The following is an 18,155-nucleotide window of genomic DNA, read 5'->3' on the forward strand; positions in this document are numbered from 1 at the left end:
CAGGGACACTACAAGAAAAGAAAATGTATCCCTGATGAACACAGATTCAAAAATTCTTAACAGAGTATAAGCCAAATCCAACAATATATTAAAAGGATCATATATCATGATCAAGTGGGATTTATTCAGGGATGCAAACACAAATATAGTTCAACATTTGCAATTAATCAATGTGATACATGATATTAACAAAATAAGGACCAAAATCAGATGATCATCTCACTCAACAGACACATAAAAAGTATTTGACAAAATTTCACATCCATTCATGAACTCATGATAAAAACTCTCAACAAACTAAGTATAGAGGAAATGTACCTCAACATAATAAAGGCCATATATAAGAAAGCCAGGGCTAACATGAACTTAACAGTGTAAAGCTGAAAGCTTTTCCTTTAAGATCAGGAATAAGAAAAGGATGCTCACTCTCATCACTTTTATTCAACATAGTACTGAAACTCCTAGCCAGAGCAATTAGGCAAGAAAAAGAAATAAAAGGCATCCAAATTAGAAATGAAGATGTACAATTCTCTATTTGCTGATGGCATAATATTAAATATATAAAATTCTAAAGACTCTACCAAAATCAAAATACAAAATTCAGTTACATTTCTATACACTAACAACAAACTATTAGATAGACAAATTAAGAAAACAATTTCATTTACAACTTCATAAAAAATAATAATATTATCTAGGAATAAGCTTAACCAGGGATGAAATAAATTGAAGAAGACACAAATAAATGGCATGATATTCCATGATCACAAATTTGAAGAATTAATATTGTTAAAATGCCCAGTCTACTGAAAGCAATCTATAGATTCAATGCGATCTCTATCAAAATTCCAATGGTATTTTTTATAGAAATAAAGTAAATAATCCTAAAATTTGTATGGAACCACAAAGGACCCTGAATAACCATAGCAATCTTGAAAAAAAAAAATAAAGCTGTGCACATATACTTCCTGATTTCAAACTATGTTACAAAGCTATAGTAAAATATGGAATTGGCATAAAAACAGACATATAGACCAACGGAACAAAATAGAGAATCCAGAAATAAACCCATCACCATATGGTCAATTAATTTACAATAAAGTTGCCAAGAATATAAAATGGGGAATAGTCTTTAATAAACAGTGTTTAGTCTAGTGAAAACTAAACAGCCACATGCAAAAAAATGAAACTGCATCCCTATCTTACACCATACACAAAAATCAACCCAAATTGGATTAAGACTTGAACAGAAGACCTGAAACTATACAACCTCTAGAAGAAAACTTAAGGGGTAAGCTCCTTGACCTTGGTCTTGGAAATGATGTTTTTGATTTTGACACCACAATAGAGGCACAAAAGCAAAAATAAACAAGTGGGATTCCATCAAACTAAAAAGCTTTTGTACAACAAAGGAAACCATCAACAAAATGAAAAGGCAAATTATAGAATGGGGAAAAAAATTGACAAATCCTGTATCTGATAAGGGGTTAATATCCAAAATATACAATAAACTCATACATACAATTCAATAGTGGAAAACGAAACAATCTGATTTTTTAAATTAGCAGAAGAACTGAATGGATATTTTTCCAAGAAAGAATTCAAATGCCCAGCAGACACATGAAAAGGTGCTCAACATCTTTAATCATTAGGGAAATGCAAATCAAAACCATAATGAGATATCACCTCACTCCTGTCAGAATGACTATTATGAAAAAGACAAGAGTTAACATGTGTTACTAAGAATATACAGAAAGGAAACCTTTGTGCCCTGTTGATGGGAATGTAGATTGATGCAGCCACTATGGAAAACAGTATGAAGGTTCCTCAAAAACTAACAAATAGAACTGCATATGATATAGGAATCCCACTCATGGGATATATTCAAGAAAATGAAAGCAGGATCCCAAAGAGATATCTACACTCCTGTGTTCATTGCAGTTTTGCACAATATCACAATAGTCAAGATATAGAAACAACCTAAGTGTCTGTCTATGGATGGATGGGTAAAGATATTGTGTGTATATATATATATATATATATATATATATATATATATATATATATATACAATGGAATATTATCATCTGTAAGAAAGAAGGAAATTCTGCCATTTGTGATAACATAGATGAATCTTGAGGGCATTATAATAAGTTAAATAAGCCTGGAAGAGAAAGGTAAATATTGCATGTTATCACTTATATGTGAAATCTAAAATGAATAAATACATCAATCAATCAATCAACCCAAACTCATAGAGATATAGAAAAGAAAAGTGTTTGCCAGGGTTTGGGGAGATTGGGGAAAATAAGGAGAGGTGTGTAAGAGAGTACCAACTTTCAGCTATAAGATAAATAGTCTGAGGATCTAAGTAATACATGATGACTGTAGTTCATAAGGCTATATTATATAATTAAAATTTGCTGAGAGAATGAACTAAAATGCTCTCTAACACACACACACACACACACACACACACACACGAAAGATAAATATGTAAGATAATGGATGTGTTAATTACCTAGATGGTGGGAGTCCTACCATAATATATATATGTATCAAATCAAAACACACTTACTTTAAGTATCTTACAATTTTATTTGTCAGTTATACCTCAATAAAGCTAGGGGGAAAAGTAAAAAATCTTGAGTAAAAGGAAAGACTTATTTTTTTTCTTAGAAAAATTCATTGTACGTATATTTTTATATTTCCCATAATTAATATATAAATTCAAAAAATTCTTGAGAAACAACAACAAAAAAATAATGTCAGGGATTGAGTCCTGTCAGGTATATATGGTATTATAAAGTGTTAATTAAAATACTAGAGTAATGGTCAAAAAGTATATCAACAGAACAGAATTGAGTCCAGAAATATACCAAAGATATAAAGAGAGTTATTGTATGATAAAAATTGGAATAAAATTGTATATCAATGGAGGAAATGTAGGTGATTTACATGACAAAAGTTGTTATGATATTGGTTATCCATTTGGGGAAAAAAAGTTGGACCATAATCTCATACCATACTGCAAAACAAACTCCAAAAGTAAAAAACTTAGGAATAAAATTTACTACAATAAAACATAGGGTGATTAAATTGTTTTATGTCAATTATATCTCGATTAAAAAAAGTTATTAAACTCAAAAAAACAAAAGTAACAACAAAAACATTAAACAAAGACATAGAGTGTTTTATTATTTATTTTTAACCTATGGTGTTTTAAATCTTATATTTAATAAGATATTTCATATGGCAGTCCAGATGCTCTAAAGCATGGGCTGGCAAAACCTAGCCTATGAACCAAATATGGCCCTCACCTATTTCTGTAAACAAAGTTTCTTGAAACTCAGCCATGCCATTTCATTTCTGTATTGTCTGTGGCTGCCTTCACTCTACAGCCACAGCACTGCCTAGGTGTGAAAGAGATCACACAGCTCACAAAACTGACCACATTCATTGTTTGGATCTTTACAGAAAATAAAAATTGGTGACCCTTGTCCTAAAGGGAAAAACTGATAAACATTAAACACTAAATACTAAAGTTCTGCATGATGAACGTCAAAACATTAAAAGTAAACAGAAATTATCTAAATTACCTATGACAATGTTAACTAACTGCAATAACATATTTTTAAAATAGGAGATGATTACCCCAAAAGATAAATGAGCAAAGCACATGAATTTGGAGCTCCGAAGGAAAAAAAAAATTGTTAATGAACATGAAAAGCAACTCAACTCCTCTAGGACTGAGAAATAATAGTGAAACATGAGTAAAGTAGTATTCACTATTCATCACATTAACAAAATATTTGAAACTTGAGAATGCCCAGTGTTAATTGAGGCCATGGAGAAATAAACACTCTTACTTGAAGTGCAATTTGACAATAATGTATAATCATACCTTAAAATACTTAAACACATACTTTTTGTATCAGCAATTTATCCTACACATATTTTCTCACAAGTGCTCAATATTACAGTCTTGAGTTTATGAGCAAGTACTTGAAGCAACTTAAAGAACTGTGAATAGGAAATTGGTTAAATACTTTTTGGGGCATTTATATAATGGCATATTATGAAGTGTTAAAAAAATTGACGTGGTTCTATATGTGACTCATGCAGTAACATCCAGGACATTCTATTATTGGGAAAAAATAAAGGAAGTTACAACACAGTATTTTTAGAGTGATCCTGTATAGATATTAAAAATACATACACTTTTACACACAAGTACACAGACTTTTGTATGCATAAAAAATTGGATAGTAACATAAAATTTATTTACTAGATTTATTTCTGGAGAGTAGAATTGGTAAGTGGAAAGTCTTTTATGCTCTATGTGCTTACGAATTATTAGTTTTGAATTTATTGTTTAACAGGTTTTTAAAGATTATTTCTTTAAACTTCCTGTAATTTTGAATTTACATTTAACAATGGAAAGCCAGCACTACTTTTTTTTTTTTTTAACAGTAGTTAATGTCAAAGAGACTTTCTGTGGAAATGGTTTTTGTTGGTATTCACTTTATTCCAGCAGTATATTTAAAAGGAGGTGGTGCTCTAAAGAAGATGCTCCACTCATTTGAATTCTCTTCCAGTAGAAATAGTATATACGGGTTAGAGTCACTGTTGTTCTATTTTTGCTATGTAGTTAAAAAAAAAAAGATTTGGCCTGCAGATATATATTTACCAAGTTAACCCCTTTGATAGCAAAAGCATCTTGACATCGTTACTTTGCTAATGAAACTGAGATTTAGGATTGTTGCTCAGCAAAACTATTGGAGTAAAAGGGTAATATCTGAAAACCTTGCTTTCTGAACAGAATTCAAATGATATTAATATTCTTTCCACATTAGGTGATATGCTTTTACAGAAAACACACCTATAAATTTGTAGGCTACAACCTCTAAAATTAAGCCTTAGGCCTTGTGTGTTTGATGATAAGGAATGACCTAATCAAATGTTCTGGAGCTTTCTTGAACAGCCTTGTAGAGGAGGAGTTTATATTTACTCTTTAACTATAAATTTAAGGTTTATTAATCATAAAAGTCATAATTTAGCTATGCATGGCAACAAATCATCCAATGATTCAATAGGGCATCTTGCATTTCTTAGAATACTGTAATTAGATAACCGATTTGTAATTAAGTAAAAATGAAAGCTGACCTTTCTCCTTGAGATAAAATAATGCTAACCATATGAAGAACAGAAGATTTATGATTCAAATGAGCCTAAATACAATTTAAGGGAATAGGACTATGCTTCTTCTTGGGAACTATCATCTTTTTGCCTTGTCAGCACAGATTTAACAAAATATCCAATGTATCGCAACACAGGAATTTCAATTGCGCATTCATATAAGATTTCAATGTAACGGGATGCTATGCAGAGTAGATATTTGGTGCAATCCATCATCTATTAAAATTCTGTCATTGTGATGGGGAATTTCAAAGTATAGTATAGAAGTCTGCACTGAGAAGCTGCAACAAATAACCGATTGCATGACAAAGTCAGCATTTTTTACTTTCTCACAGCAAAACGTGAGTTCTTAATCTCATCTAGCAATGCTCTTTCCTCAGTATCTGTTCAGGAGAACAACAGCAAATTGTGAATAGAAATGATTTTGCTGTCCTTGGTGGGGTCTGACAATTTACCAGGAGACTTGATAAGGTCCCAGAGCCCACTAACTGACAGAGAACTATTTCTTGCACAAATACCAGGATGATAGTTATAACACAGTCCAGGAGATTTTTATCCTGTCTTCATTAAGAGTGAAAGACCTCAGGGAGCCTGGGTAGCTCAGTCAGTTAAGCATGGGACTCTTGATTTCTGCTCAGGTCATGATCTCAGGGTGGTGAAATGGAGTGCTGGGCGGGGAGGGGGGGGGGGCTGCTGGGCATGGAGCCTGCTTAAGATTCTTTCTCCCTCTCCCTCTCTCTCAGCCCCTCCCTATCCTCTCTCCCTCTTTCAAGAAAAAAAAAAAAGTGAAAGGCCTCTCTCTCAGAATCTTTTTCTAAATCTACAAATAATAATAATAATATACACACACCTTAGAAAATTAAATCTCTAAAGAAACAAACTTAAATGGCACATTTTAACTTTATGCTTACTCTTTTCTGTTCTCTTGTCCTTTGCCTACTCCTTTTCTTTCTTGTGTCATTTCATTTATCTCTTGCTTATAATTACCTGTATCTTCCCCTGCCCCCCATTTTAACCATTCATCTAGGTAAAGACCAGAGACACAATGTTCTACTTTAAGACTTTCCTAAAGCTTCTTTGGATACAAGCCTGGTTGAAATCCTGGAGCACCTGGGTGGCTCAGTGGCTGAGCATCTGCCTTTTGCTCAGGTCATGATCCTGTGGTCCTGGGCTGGAGTCCCATATCAGGCTCCCTGCAGGGAGTCTGCTTCTCCACCTGCATGTGTCTCTGCCTTTCTCTCTTTCTCTGTGTGTGTCTCTCATGAATAAATACATAAAATATTTTTTTAAAAAAGATAGAATCTTGGAGTCCTTTGAGTTAAGCCTGAAAGAGAACCTGAAGGGCTTCTGGATCCAGTGTAGGAGTCAGTGTGCATTCACAGTGATGGGAGAGAAACATGCTTACACTTAGAGCTTATACACAAGATTTTCTCAAAATGGTGGGAGAGAAAACATGAGAGAGAACAGTTGTAAGAAAATCAGAAACATATTTGAGATATGTAGATAGTGATAACTTGAATTTATTTGTAAAGTAGGTTCCAGTTACTGACAACAAGAAGGTACCTGATAGGCCTTTTTTTTCCTAACTTTGGTATTGAATAGTTTAATAAGTAAATGAAAAAAGCACCAATCTAGAAATTTGTCTGATTTATAGCCATAGAAGCTATCTCCAAAAACTCATTAGCAAAGTAAGTTAAATAAGTAGTATGAACATGGTAGAAATAGGTGATTATTGCTTATTCTTAACTTTCTTCCATACCAACTCCCATTTTATGTAATTGGGCTAATCTCAAGTATAACATTCAATGTCCTTATATAACTATAATAATAATAGTAATTTTCCAAGTGTTTGCTATCTGCCAGGAAAATTTAGGAGTTTTACACTTTATTTCCTTTCATGAACTAAAGTGCATAATTATTTAAGCATTAGTACGTCTATATTACAGATGAGGAAACTGTGACTCAGAAAGTTTAATTGCCCAGAGTTCCATAACAGAGAAAGGTTTCCTATCTCAAAGAGACCAACAACTCACCCTATTAATCATCATGTTGTTCATTTATCCTATCTCTTTAGATTCAGGTATTTGGTGTATCTGCCTTAGATTACTTACGTATTTTTGTATTTTAGTGTCATACAGTTATATTTAACCCCATTTTGATGATGAAATGGGTAAGGTTATTTATACAATATAGGCAACTAGCAAAACTGTTAAAGGGAAAAGATTGATGGCACAAACTCTGTTTCCATGACACTGTTTAACCAATTATTCCATGTTAAAAACAACAAAGTGGTGGGTGGCCTAGGCACTCCTTTTTCCAGGAATCCGTCCCAGCCACAAATATTGTATTTTAAACCAAGTAACCTAAACTCAAACATGATGCACTGTCTAGTCATGGGAAGTGATAAGATATCAGTGAGTAGAAGACATAGCAAGGAATATCCAAGGGGATAAATTCACACACACACACACACACACACACACACACACACACACACAGCTATCACTGGAGGAAGATGTATGAGAAATAATATACCAAAAAAAAAAAAAAATGGGGCTGAAGCCATGCTAGGATGGAGGGGGAGAGGAAGAAAAATTTTGCTACTCTCCTGAGTGACAGTTGAAATAAAGACATATACAAACATCTTCCCTTCTGCTCACAGTTCTAGAAGTACTAGTAGAATATTACATATTTTGATATCTGGGAAAATATTTGGGTTTTGCTGGATGTGGATTCCCTTTGGCCAAAGTGAGATGATGCTTCACCTCAGTGTGAGGACTGAACTAGCATTAGTGCCCTGTAGATGAACATATTATTTTTATAAGGTAGCTGTTTCCTTTTAGAGATTCTCCACTTTATAACTCAACCAAACTTCTCTTTCCCTGTATTGGCTCACTCTGTGCTATATGTTGGTTTGGCATTGTATATTGTATTTTATCTCATGACCTGAATTGGAAAGGGTAGCCTGAATTCATTGTATGTTGGTATGATTTACAGAACATAGACCAGATGAACTCAGGAAGCCCCCAAGGTGTATAAATAAGAGTAAATAGAGGAATTTGCAAAATATGGGCTAAAGTTCTGCTGTACTAGGTTATATACATTTTATTCTTTAAATAAAAAACGAACTATCAAAACATTAAGAGCAATGTGTAATGTTCCTTATTTTCTTTAAAAAACAGACAAAGCTCAAAAATGAAAACCAGGTGCTATGATCCTTTGACTCCAAGAAACGGATGCCTCTGAATTTAGTTCCCTGGTCTTTAATGCGTGCTACCTTATTGATATTTAGCTTTAAAATGTGTTAAAATGTAGCATTGTTTTTTTCTTTGTGCAACTAATACATTCTACTAGGAGAGTAATGTCAATAATAATGCATAGCATGTCATACTTTAAAAACTATTTTTACATATGGTATCATTTGATCTTTCCAATAGTCTCGTTAATAAAGTGACAGAAAAGGAAACAAAGGCACAGATGTGAGCATGCCGAGGAGAGTATACCACAGCCCTTGTCACATGATTTTCTGTCTAGTGCCCTACCCCTATTTCTCATTCTCATGAATATATTGCTATAGAAATTACTCTCTCTTAACTTCTACAGAGCTAGAAAACCTGGAAGACCTGGACAAAGACAAATGGAATCATTAGCCTTCAGCCTAGATTCTAATGAAATATGTAATATTTTCCCTGGGACTGATATAATATTGTGCCACAAAATGGGAAATATAGCAAGTGGAAAATAGAGTTTGAATATTTTTATAAGAGATTTTTCCACTAAAGAAGAAGAGAATGGCTCTAGTTCGTTAACATCAAAAAAAGTATTTAGCAACCTTGCTTTCTGTCTATATCTTCATCTATTAGTACACAACTATCTTCATGTTTTAAATATCTTGCTTTGAGTCAAAGGTAGGCCATGATACTAAAAATTGCCCCCAAAGCACATCAAACTGCATCCAAAGAGAACAGAGAATAACAAGAGAAGTAAAACAGAAAGACTTTTCCCCTATAAATGGATTTAATCGTCCAGAGTTCAGAATTCCTGCATGAAGTAGAAATTCCCCATTCATGACAAGTGGTAGACATCAGCTTAGAAGGTTGACTGCTATTTCCTCCAATAAAGTTTGTTCTCTCTTTGTCTCATCCCTCTCTCTCTCTCATCTCACTCTTTCTCTTTCTTTCACCTCTCTCTCTCTCTAACTCTGCCATCTATCTGTTGTACATGCTTTTGTAGAATTTCAGGAACAGCTTTTCACCTGAAAAATATGGCTGCCTGAAAGAGGTATGGAAAATAACAAAAGCTTCACCCCAAAAGCTTCCTTTCTATGCATTACAAAAGCTTGCACTTGGATAATAGAAATATTTAGCCTCAGGTGACTGAGAACACTTACTGTTGGTTGCATAACGTATGGCGGATGAGGCATCCATGAAGTACTCTGGACCTATGCATCAAACAGCATTTATTAGCACAAAGCAATCACAGAGAGAACTTGGTTCTTGTGTTCAGTGGAGTCACACTAGGTCAAAAGAAAGTGGAGTCCATCTGACTTTACAGCTAATTAATACTCAGAACTAGGAATAGAAAGGAAATTCTTGGACCTGATTAATTTGGTCCCTGAAACATAGTAAAATGTAAAGCGAATTCCTACTTCACCAGTACTGGCTATAGTGCCTACATTGACCAGGCTGGGCCTTGGAACATATTTTGAGGTTGGTGTTGAAGGCTAGAGTCTTAGGAAAAAAGCCTCAGGGACCCCTACTTCGAGGTCAACTCCCAGGGATAGAAGCAAATAATAGAGAGTTGACAGCTAAGACTTCCTCTTTTTCTGTCTTTGGTTCTAATTCAAATTCTCAAGTGATCCCATCTTGGAAATAAGTCCAAGTGGTAAAATTTGGGGGAAGAACTAAAGAGATCAATCAGAAATTTGGGGGGAAAGATTTGGGTTAAACCCAAGTTAAGTAAATTTGTGTTTTTTTTCTTTCATGGTAATTGGTATGGCAAATAAAAATGAGAATTTGAGCCAACCAACTGTTCTGAAATGTGCCTTGTCAGCCAAATGAGAAAGTCAGCTTGTAAGGGCTGATTGTCACATTGAGAACCCTGAAAACTTTGCTTTCAATACACTCACACTAACAAAATTGCCAAAGCACTTTAGATTAAAAAAAAAAAAAAAAAGTGGTGAAAGGCGAGAATCAACAACAGAGGAATTGTTCTGATTCCTTTTTTAAGAAAAAGGAGCTAGAGTTAAGTTCTACTTATGAGCCCTCCCAAGTGAAATCAGTTTTCTGTGGATATTTTTTTTCATGTCACCAAAGTGCTCTACACTGGGGCTCATTGGGTGGTCTTGGCTGAAACATAGGCCAAGATTTTTAAAAAATAAGTAAAAACAAAAAAAAATACCCCAAAAACACACACTACAACCAGGCAGGCCTGCAGGAAGCACAAAAACTGAACAGCACCTGCACATAGCCTCATGGGTCCCAAGGAATGGCAATTAAGAAATCAGCCAATCTGAGACCCTCAAATGCAATTCACATGAAAGTCTATTCTGTTCACCCACCAACATGTATCAAGAATCTTAAGTGCAGAAAAAGAATGAAAATGATCTGCTTCAGGGGAAATCAGTTAAGGAAAAATGTATATAGTCTCAAGTTTGATGCTCTGACAGCTGAGACATCCTGAAATGAAGTATGTAATGGTTGAATAAGGTGAAACTTCACTGAATTAGTAGCAGTCATCGACGTTACAGTTTTACCCATCATAAAACATCCACCCCCACCATCTGCAAAATACAGAGAAACACATGCATGCACGCACGTACACTCTCTCTCGCTTTGTCTCTCCAAAGTTTTGAAAGGTGACACTAGACCCTCTATATGTAGCATCTATAGGCACTGTCTAATTAGAATTAGAAGAATTGTCTGAAGAACAATATGAGGTAAAGAGAAGCAGGGAGTAATAGCACATTGGATAACTCAAAGGAATAAGACAAGGAGTATTTTTTGAGGGAGAAGTAAGACTATGTTAATCCACTGTGTACTTAGAATTAACTGGCTACAACATCTGCTTTAGGACACACATGGAGTCTTGGCTTTTTTGTTTTTCAACATGTGGAACCCATGAGGTCTCTTTTGACCTCTTTGGGGTGGAGAATGAAGTAAGAGCAGGAAGTAGGAATAACGTTTTACCATTTTGAGAATCCTCCCTATTTCTTGGGGAAAATGATTTAACATCTATCCATGTAGCTTCACATGGACACACAGGACAACTGTGACAAAATGAGATGACAACAATAAAATATCCTGGAGTGAGTGAGGGGAATGCCAGACGTGTGCTTGTAAAGAAGACACAATAGGGAACATGGCCACCCAAATAACCGACAACCAACAAACTAAGTTCTCAGCGGCAAGAAGGCTGCACTAATGTTGGCTAGAAAGGAGCATAATCATAAAAATTTCAGCAGGAAGAATGAAGAGATGGTGGGCTTTATTATTCAGTAAAATAGATGCAAACAAGCCCTTCAAAGTGTAGGCTAAAACTGGAGTATTATTACATTAAGATGTGACTAAATTGTTTAGGACAGGTAAAAAAAATCTACTGTGTCCCTTTTGCCTTGACATAGTCTATTAATGGCAAGAAAGACTTCTCCTCGGGTGCAGGTAAATCGGACATACCTGGTATGTGGAGACAGGGGAAGCAGCAATGAATGGCGTGATAGATGTCTGTGGAATCATGCGGTTGGTTGCAATACTGTACGGTGAAGAATAAAATCTGCAAACAGAAAACAAAAAAAGAAGATTCATGAAGCTGCTGCATGCCTGGCTGCTAATCAAATGCTACCAAGCACCTCTGGGAAAGGCAAAGTTCCACCCTTGTGTTTTTCCACCAACTGTGAACAGGAGCATCCAGGAAATTTATAGCATTTGATGCCACTAAAGGAAATAAATCGTTCTGAACAAAATGACAACTTTAAGTCATCTTATAAAATTGGCTGTACAAAATCTCTTAAGCCAGGTGAGTGTAATAGTATGTTTAACCAACAGGGGGAGAAAAGTCATGGGCATTGCTTTTAGTTTGTTTTTCTTTTCTTTTTAAGGTAATGCTAAAGCTCTTTGAGAGAAAAGCAAAATGATAGCACCAAGTTTTACAAAGATGGCCTATGTTATGTGTACACAAATTGCATTTATCTCTTTATTCAAGAAATAGGGTCAGCTCCTAGAGAGTTCTATATAATTTGTGCTAGGCAGAAAAGTCCATGAACTTATGCAGAAACTAAGCTAAATATTTTCCTCCCTGAAAAAGAAAAAAGTAGACAATTTGTGATCTGTGTCTATCTGGCGATAGGCATATATTCTGGATTCAATCAAGAAGATTCTGGACCTCTGTGATATACTCCTGGTGTAGACTTTATAAAAAACACTGAGGTTTTGAGTCTTTCAGGGCCTTTCGTTGAGCAATTATAAAATGATACTGGGCGAGATCAGGGATTAACAAATGAGATCTTTCTACAGAACTTTCAAAGGGCAGCTTCAAGGTACTTAAATCAGTGACAAAGCCATCTCTGGTCACACTATACCTTATCGAATTCATAAGTTACTTTACGCTCAAATTTGTCAGCAGATTTTCAAATCATGTTTATTTCTTCCTGTCTTACTGGTAAGAATGGCCAGCCACAGAATGGAAAAAAGCCAAGTTTCCTTTGATGGATTATTTCACTGATGTGAGGATAGATTGGGAAAATGGGTATCAAAGGTAACAAAATCATTATTTCACTTTGCTGTCCTCTTAGCAAAAATCAACTACTACTTTTGATTCTTTTTTTTTTTTTAATTTTTTATTCATTTATGATAGTCACAGAGAGAGAGCGAGAGAGAGAGAGGCAGAGAGAGAAGCAGGCTCCATGCACTGGGAGCCTGATGTGGGATTCGATCCCGGATCTCCAGGATCGCGCCCTGGGCCAAAGGCAGGCGCCAAACCGCTGCGCCACCCAGGGATCCCTGATTCTTTTTTTTTTAATAGCATCACTGAGGTTGGTGTTTTGCAGTCAGGGACATCGTCACCCCTCAGAGGTCACTAATAGTTTGAATAGAGACTCTCATGGGTTACCATTCTAAAGAAGTATTTTACAAGACTCTCACTGAATGTAGGAGTGCTGGATTTCAAGGTTTCCAGGATTCAAAGAGGAAATTCTTTAATCTTAAAGTCTGTAAAAGTCTTCAAGCAAGGATTGGAGGACTATAGTCTTAAATTTACTTTATCTAATAGTTCTCAACAAGGATTATAAGGCCACACTTGGTTAAAATTTGCAGCTAAAAAAGTTACTCTGTCAAACATTACATCCTTACTGTCCATATCTACCAGACCTCTAAGTTTATAGTTCTGCAGTTTAAAAAAAAATGACATTGTCTGCATACTTATTAGAATGGCCAAAAAAAGAAAAAGATAAAAAAAAAAAAAAAAGACAATCCTAGCACTGGCAAGGGTTCAGACAAAGTGAGATTCTCATTTGTTGCTGGTGGAAATGCAGAAAGGTGCAATCATTTTGGAAAACTTGTCCATTTCTTATGAAGTTAAACACACAAATACCTTACAACTCAACAATCCCCGTAGTAGATACTAACTCAAGACAAAAGAAACCTCATGTTTTCACAAAAACCTTAAAGCAAATGTTTATATAGCAGCTTTATTGATTGCACTTGACAAAAATGGGAAACAAACCAAATATCCTTCCACTGAACTGCTAAACAAACTGTGGTATGTCCATGCAGTAGAACACTACTAAGCAATAAGGAAAGAACCATCGATATTTTCAACACGACTAATTTTAGGTGAATTATCCTAAATGAAAGAAGTCAGACTCAAAAAACCCTATATTTTATAATTCCACTTACATCACAACATGAAAAATGCAATACTATAAAGAAATAGATCAGTGGAGGTCAAAGGTTGAGCTTGGAGGATAGAGCTGACTACAAAGATGCATGAAAGAATCTTTAGAAGTGATATAACAGTTCTGTCTTGCTTGTCTGGTGATTCTATGACTGTATGCTGGTCAGAACTCACAGAATTGTACACTATAAGAGTGAATATATATTCTATGTAGGTTATATCTAATAATCCTGACTTCTAAGCAAAATCAATTACTGTGTAGCCAAACATCCACCTGTTCATTAAAAAAAAAATGTTGATCATTTACTATGTGTACCAAAGATGGCTAAGCCTTTAAAACATTCCTTAGAGTGTCTCTGTTGAGCCACTTAAATCATATCTTACCTGTACATTAATCAGCCTAAAATCTTCCAAAGGCTTTTCATTGCCATGAAAACAAAATCTGCATTTCTTACATTGGCTAGCACAAAGAGGCTACTGCCTACCTCTCTAGTATTTTTCTCCTACCCCTCTAAACCAGCCAGCTAGGTTCCAGGCACACTGACCTTCTGCTGTTGCATAATTCTGTCATTCTCACTTCTGTCCTGAGCCACTAAACTTACAATTCTCTCTACCTACAATGCTTATTTCCACAAATCTCCCTAAGGCTACTTCTTTCTCCATTTGGCCTCACTCACCTTTCTTTTCCTCAGAGAGGTCTGTAGCTTAAAGTAGCAACCATCATCTCCACCCCATTTTCTCTCTATTCTTCTCCTGTGATTTTTTCATCACTGTTATCACCATCTAAAATAATGATTTTTAAAATTTTCTTTAAGTATGTCATAGACTGAATGTTCATGTCTCTCCAAAATGCATATGTTGGGACACCTGGGTGGCTCAGTGGTTGAGCATCTGCCTTTGGCTCAATGTGTGATCCCGGGGTCCTGAGATCAAGTCCTGCATCGGGCTCCCTGCAAGGAGCCTGCTTTTGCCTCTGCCTATGTCTCTGCCTCTCTCTCTGTGTCTTTCATGAATGAATGAATAAAATCTTAAAAACACACACACACACACCAAAATGCATATGTAGAAATCCTAACTTTCAATGTGTCTGTATTTAGAAATGGTACCTCTCTGGAAGAAATTAGGATTAAATGAGGTCAACAGGGTGGGCCCCTATCACGATAGGATTGATCTTCTTATAAGATGGGATACTAGAGAACTTGCTCTCTCCCTCCACAAGCACTCATGGAGAACAAGCTGGGTGAGGACATAGTGAGAAGGCAGTCATCCACCAGCCAGGAAGAGAGCCCTCACCAGAAATCAAATCAGTCAGACCTTGATCATAAACTTCTAGCCTACAGAACTATAAGAAAATTAATTTTGTTGTTTAAAGCCACCTAAACAAAGGTGTTTTGTCATGGCATTGGAGCTAATACAAGGTAATTATTGACTATTTCTCTGGATGTCAGCTTTGATAGTGTTGAGGACACACGGGCTTTGTTGCCTAGAATAGAGCTGGGATGTAATAGATACTTAAGGACCATAGGTTGAATGAATATACAAATGAATGAATGAATGAATGAAAACAAAGGAGCTTAGGGAAATAAGTAGTGATTTCAGTATAGGGTGGCCAATGCCAAGATGGTGAGAGCATAGAAGATGGGTTCTGAACCAGTAGAAAGCTGATGAGTAAGAACCCAAAGAGAGGCCAACAACACATATTAGTAAATGCTTAGCAGAAGCTTAATCAATACTTGCTTTCAAAAATGTGATAGTACTAGCAACTAGGGGAAAGAGTCCTTTACTACAAATATCATGGTTTGCATTTAAAAATCCCCTTTAGGTCTTACTCCCGACAGAGCTTATTCATGAATAAGTGAATAAAAAGACATATTTGGGGCTCACAATGACCCCATTCCACCCACAGCTACTCCATGATCACTCCACAGTCTTTCTCCTTCACCATGAGGTGGTTTAACTTCTGTTAGAAACCCAGTTTCAGACTCTCCCATCAATGGAGTGAATCATGCATCTTACCTGAGCATGGCTGGTTTACTTTGTAAAATATACCAACTGAAGTATTAAAAGTGAAGGCAACAGGATTGGATTGACAGGCAGGGTTTAGAGGGAGTTTTATGGGGAAAACAGGGAGAAGACATGTAAAGAAAGCAACCAACTAAACCTGATACCTACAAAGGGAACCTTGGGGAAAATTTTAATGTGTTTTTTTCTATTTGCTCTAATCCTATCCAACACACAAGAATATTTCATCCTTGCCAGCAAGTTCCAATACTGCCACTCAAGTCAGAGAGTTATTTAGAATGGGAAATGTACTGGAAAGAAGAAAATTAGCACACTATCTTAAACTCCTAATTCTGGTATTCTGAAATAAGCTAAGTCTAAACATAAACTGGATGAATGTACAGGAAACCCTTGCTTAAACCATGACAAGAAATGCTGCTATTGTAGCTGAGACTTAGGAGGTACCATATCTAAAGAAAATGCACTGGGCCAGGCTCTATGAGAGAGAACTGTAGGATGGCTTTCCCATTCTCTTCCCTTCTTCTCAGTCCCTGCCATGTAGGGTATAAAAACACTTTCACATGGCCATGATGTTAAACAAAACAAAACAACAAAACATCCAAATAGATGCTTTAGGCATAGGTATTATCAGGAAACAGGAAGAGAAAATTGACAGAACATTTCAGCCATAATAATAAAGCTATGGTAATTCTAAATATGTGACTTTATCTTTTTATATCTCATAATATATGCATTATGCCTTGAAAATGCTATTACAGAAAACTGGGCATGAATTCTTAAACCATTTTCCTGGGAATAGCTTACTGTTTATATATATATTATATATATATATATATATATAATATATATATACTGTTAATTATATATATACTGTTTTATATATATATATAGTTTTTTTGCCAAAATTATTCACATGGCATTATGTGTGTAAAAGTATTCCTTTTATTCTTGACCAGTGCTCCTAAACTAGAAGTGATGAAGTGATTTTGGTCCTCAGGGAATATTTGATGGTAGGAACTGGAGATATTTTTGGTTGTCACAACTGTGTGGGTGGGCTGCTACCAGTATCTAGTGGATAGAGGTCTGGGATTTGGCTAAACATCCTTCAATGCACAGGGCAGCTCTCACACTAACAATGATCTGGTCCAAAATGTTGTAGTGTTGAGGATGAGAACTAGGAATATGAACTAGTTGCTTCTGGAGATATTTCATTTGAACAAAATACCAAATGCTACAGTGGCTAAGAGAATTAACTAAGCATAATCTATCTATAGAATTCAAAGCTGGCCTTTGAAAAAAACTTAACATTTTTAAGTAATGCAGAGTTATTTGGTTCTCTGGCATTTAAAGCAAGTGGGCTCCAGACGTTCAGAATATGCAACTCTAGATCACTGAGAGGACATGATTTTGCCTGCAGGAAAGTCATCTTCAGGGGATTTGGCAGTCAGTAGTAACATGGTGAAATCTTATTTCACTGACAATAAAAATAACGTGAACATATCAATAACCCTAGGGTAGAATGTTTTTTACCGAAGAAAACCACACAAAATCCTATTTGCACACTGAAATAAACAGCACTGGCTCGTCTTTCATGTCCACAGGCAATAAGGTTAGAGTCAGAAGCACAAACGGTATCCTTAGGGTAACACTATAGCACAAGATTAATAAGTTATTGGTCATTTTCATTGTAATACCACCAGATCCTTCACATTAGATTCCTTTCCTAGTGTAATAAGATAAGATTTCTGTATCACTTAATATCAAATGCCTATATACAACAGCTGGCAAACCAATGCTATAGAAAACATTTTTTTTCCATGTTTCTCCCAAGAATACATTTTATTCAAATAAAACAATCCGGGACTTTTACAGCAGCTCTCACTGAAAAGGGCACTGGAAAGATGAGATTTTGAATATGGGGAATGATTATTTCCCACCTCCCACACTCATATTTGAAAGTGATGGAATTTCATATTGGACTGCTAAAAAAGCAATAGGGCAGTAGTAATAACAAATTGTAGACTTATGCCAGACAGTTCTGAAAG

At 35.5% G+C, this 18,155-nt stretch overlaps 1 protein-coding gene across 19 annotated transcripts in view; it reads right to left on the reverse strand.

Moving 5' to 3' along the window:
- RBMS3 (RNA binding motif single stranded interacting protein 3) overlaps positions 1 to 18,155 on the reverse strand; it is a 1,328,331-nt gene that overhangs the window by 95,746 nt on the left and 1,214,430 nt on the right. For all 19 annotated transcript variants that reach the window (XM_038570636.1, XM_038570630.1, XM_038570628.1 and 16 more), the window contains 2 exons: positions 11,874 to 11,970; positions 9,590 to 9,640 (listed from right to left, as the gene is read on the reverse strand). In XM_038570636.1, the coding sequence (XP_038426564.1) occupies positions 9,590 to 9,640; positions 11,874 to 11,970 (148 nt within the window). The remainder of the gene's footprint in view (positions 1 to 9,589; positions 9,641 to 11,873; positions 11,971 to 18,155) is intronic.

Source organism: Canis lupus, chromosome 23 (assembly GCF_011100685.1).
Source record: "Canis lupus familiaris isolate Mischka breed German Shepherd chromosome 23, alternate assembly UU_Cfam_GSD_1.0, whole genome shotgun sequence".
NCBI classification, from domain to species: Eukaryota; Metazoa; Chordata; class Mammalia; order Carnivora; family Canidae; genus Canis; species Canis lupus.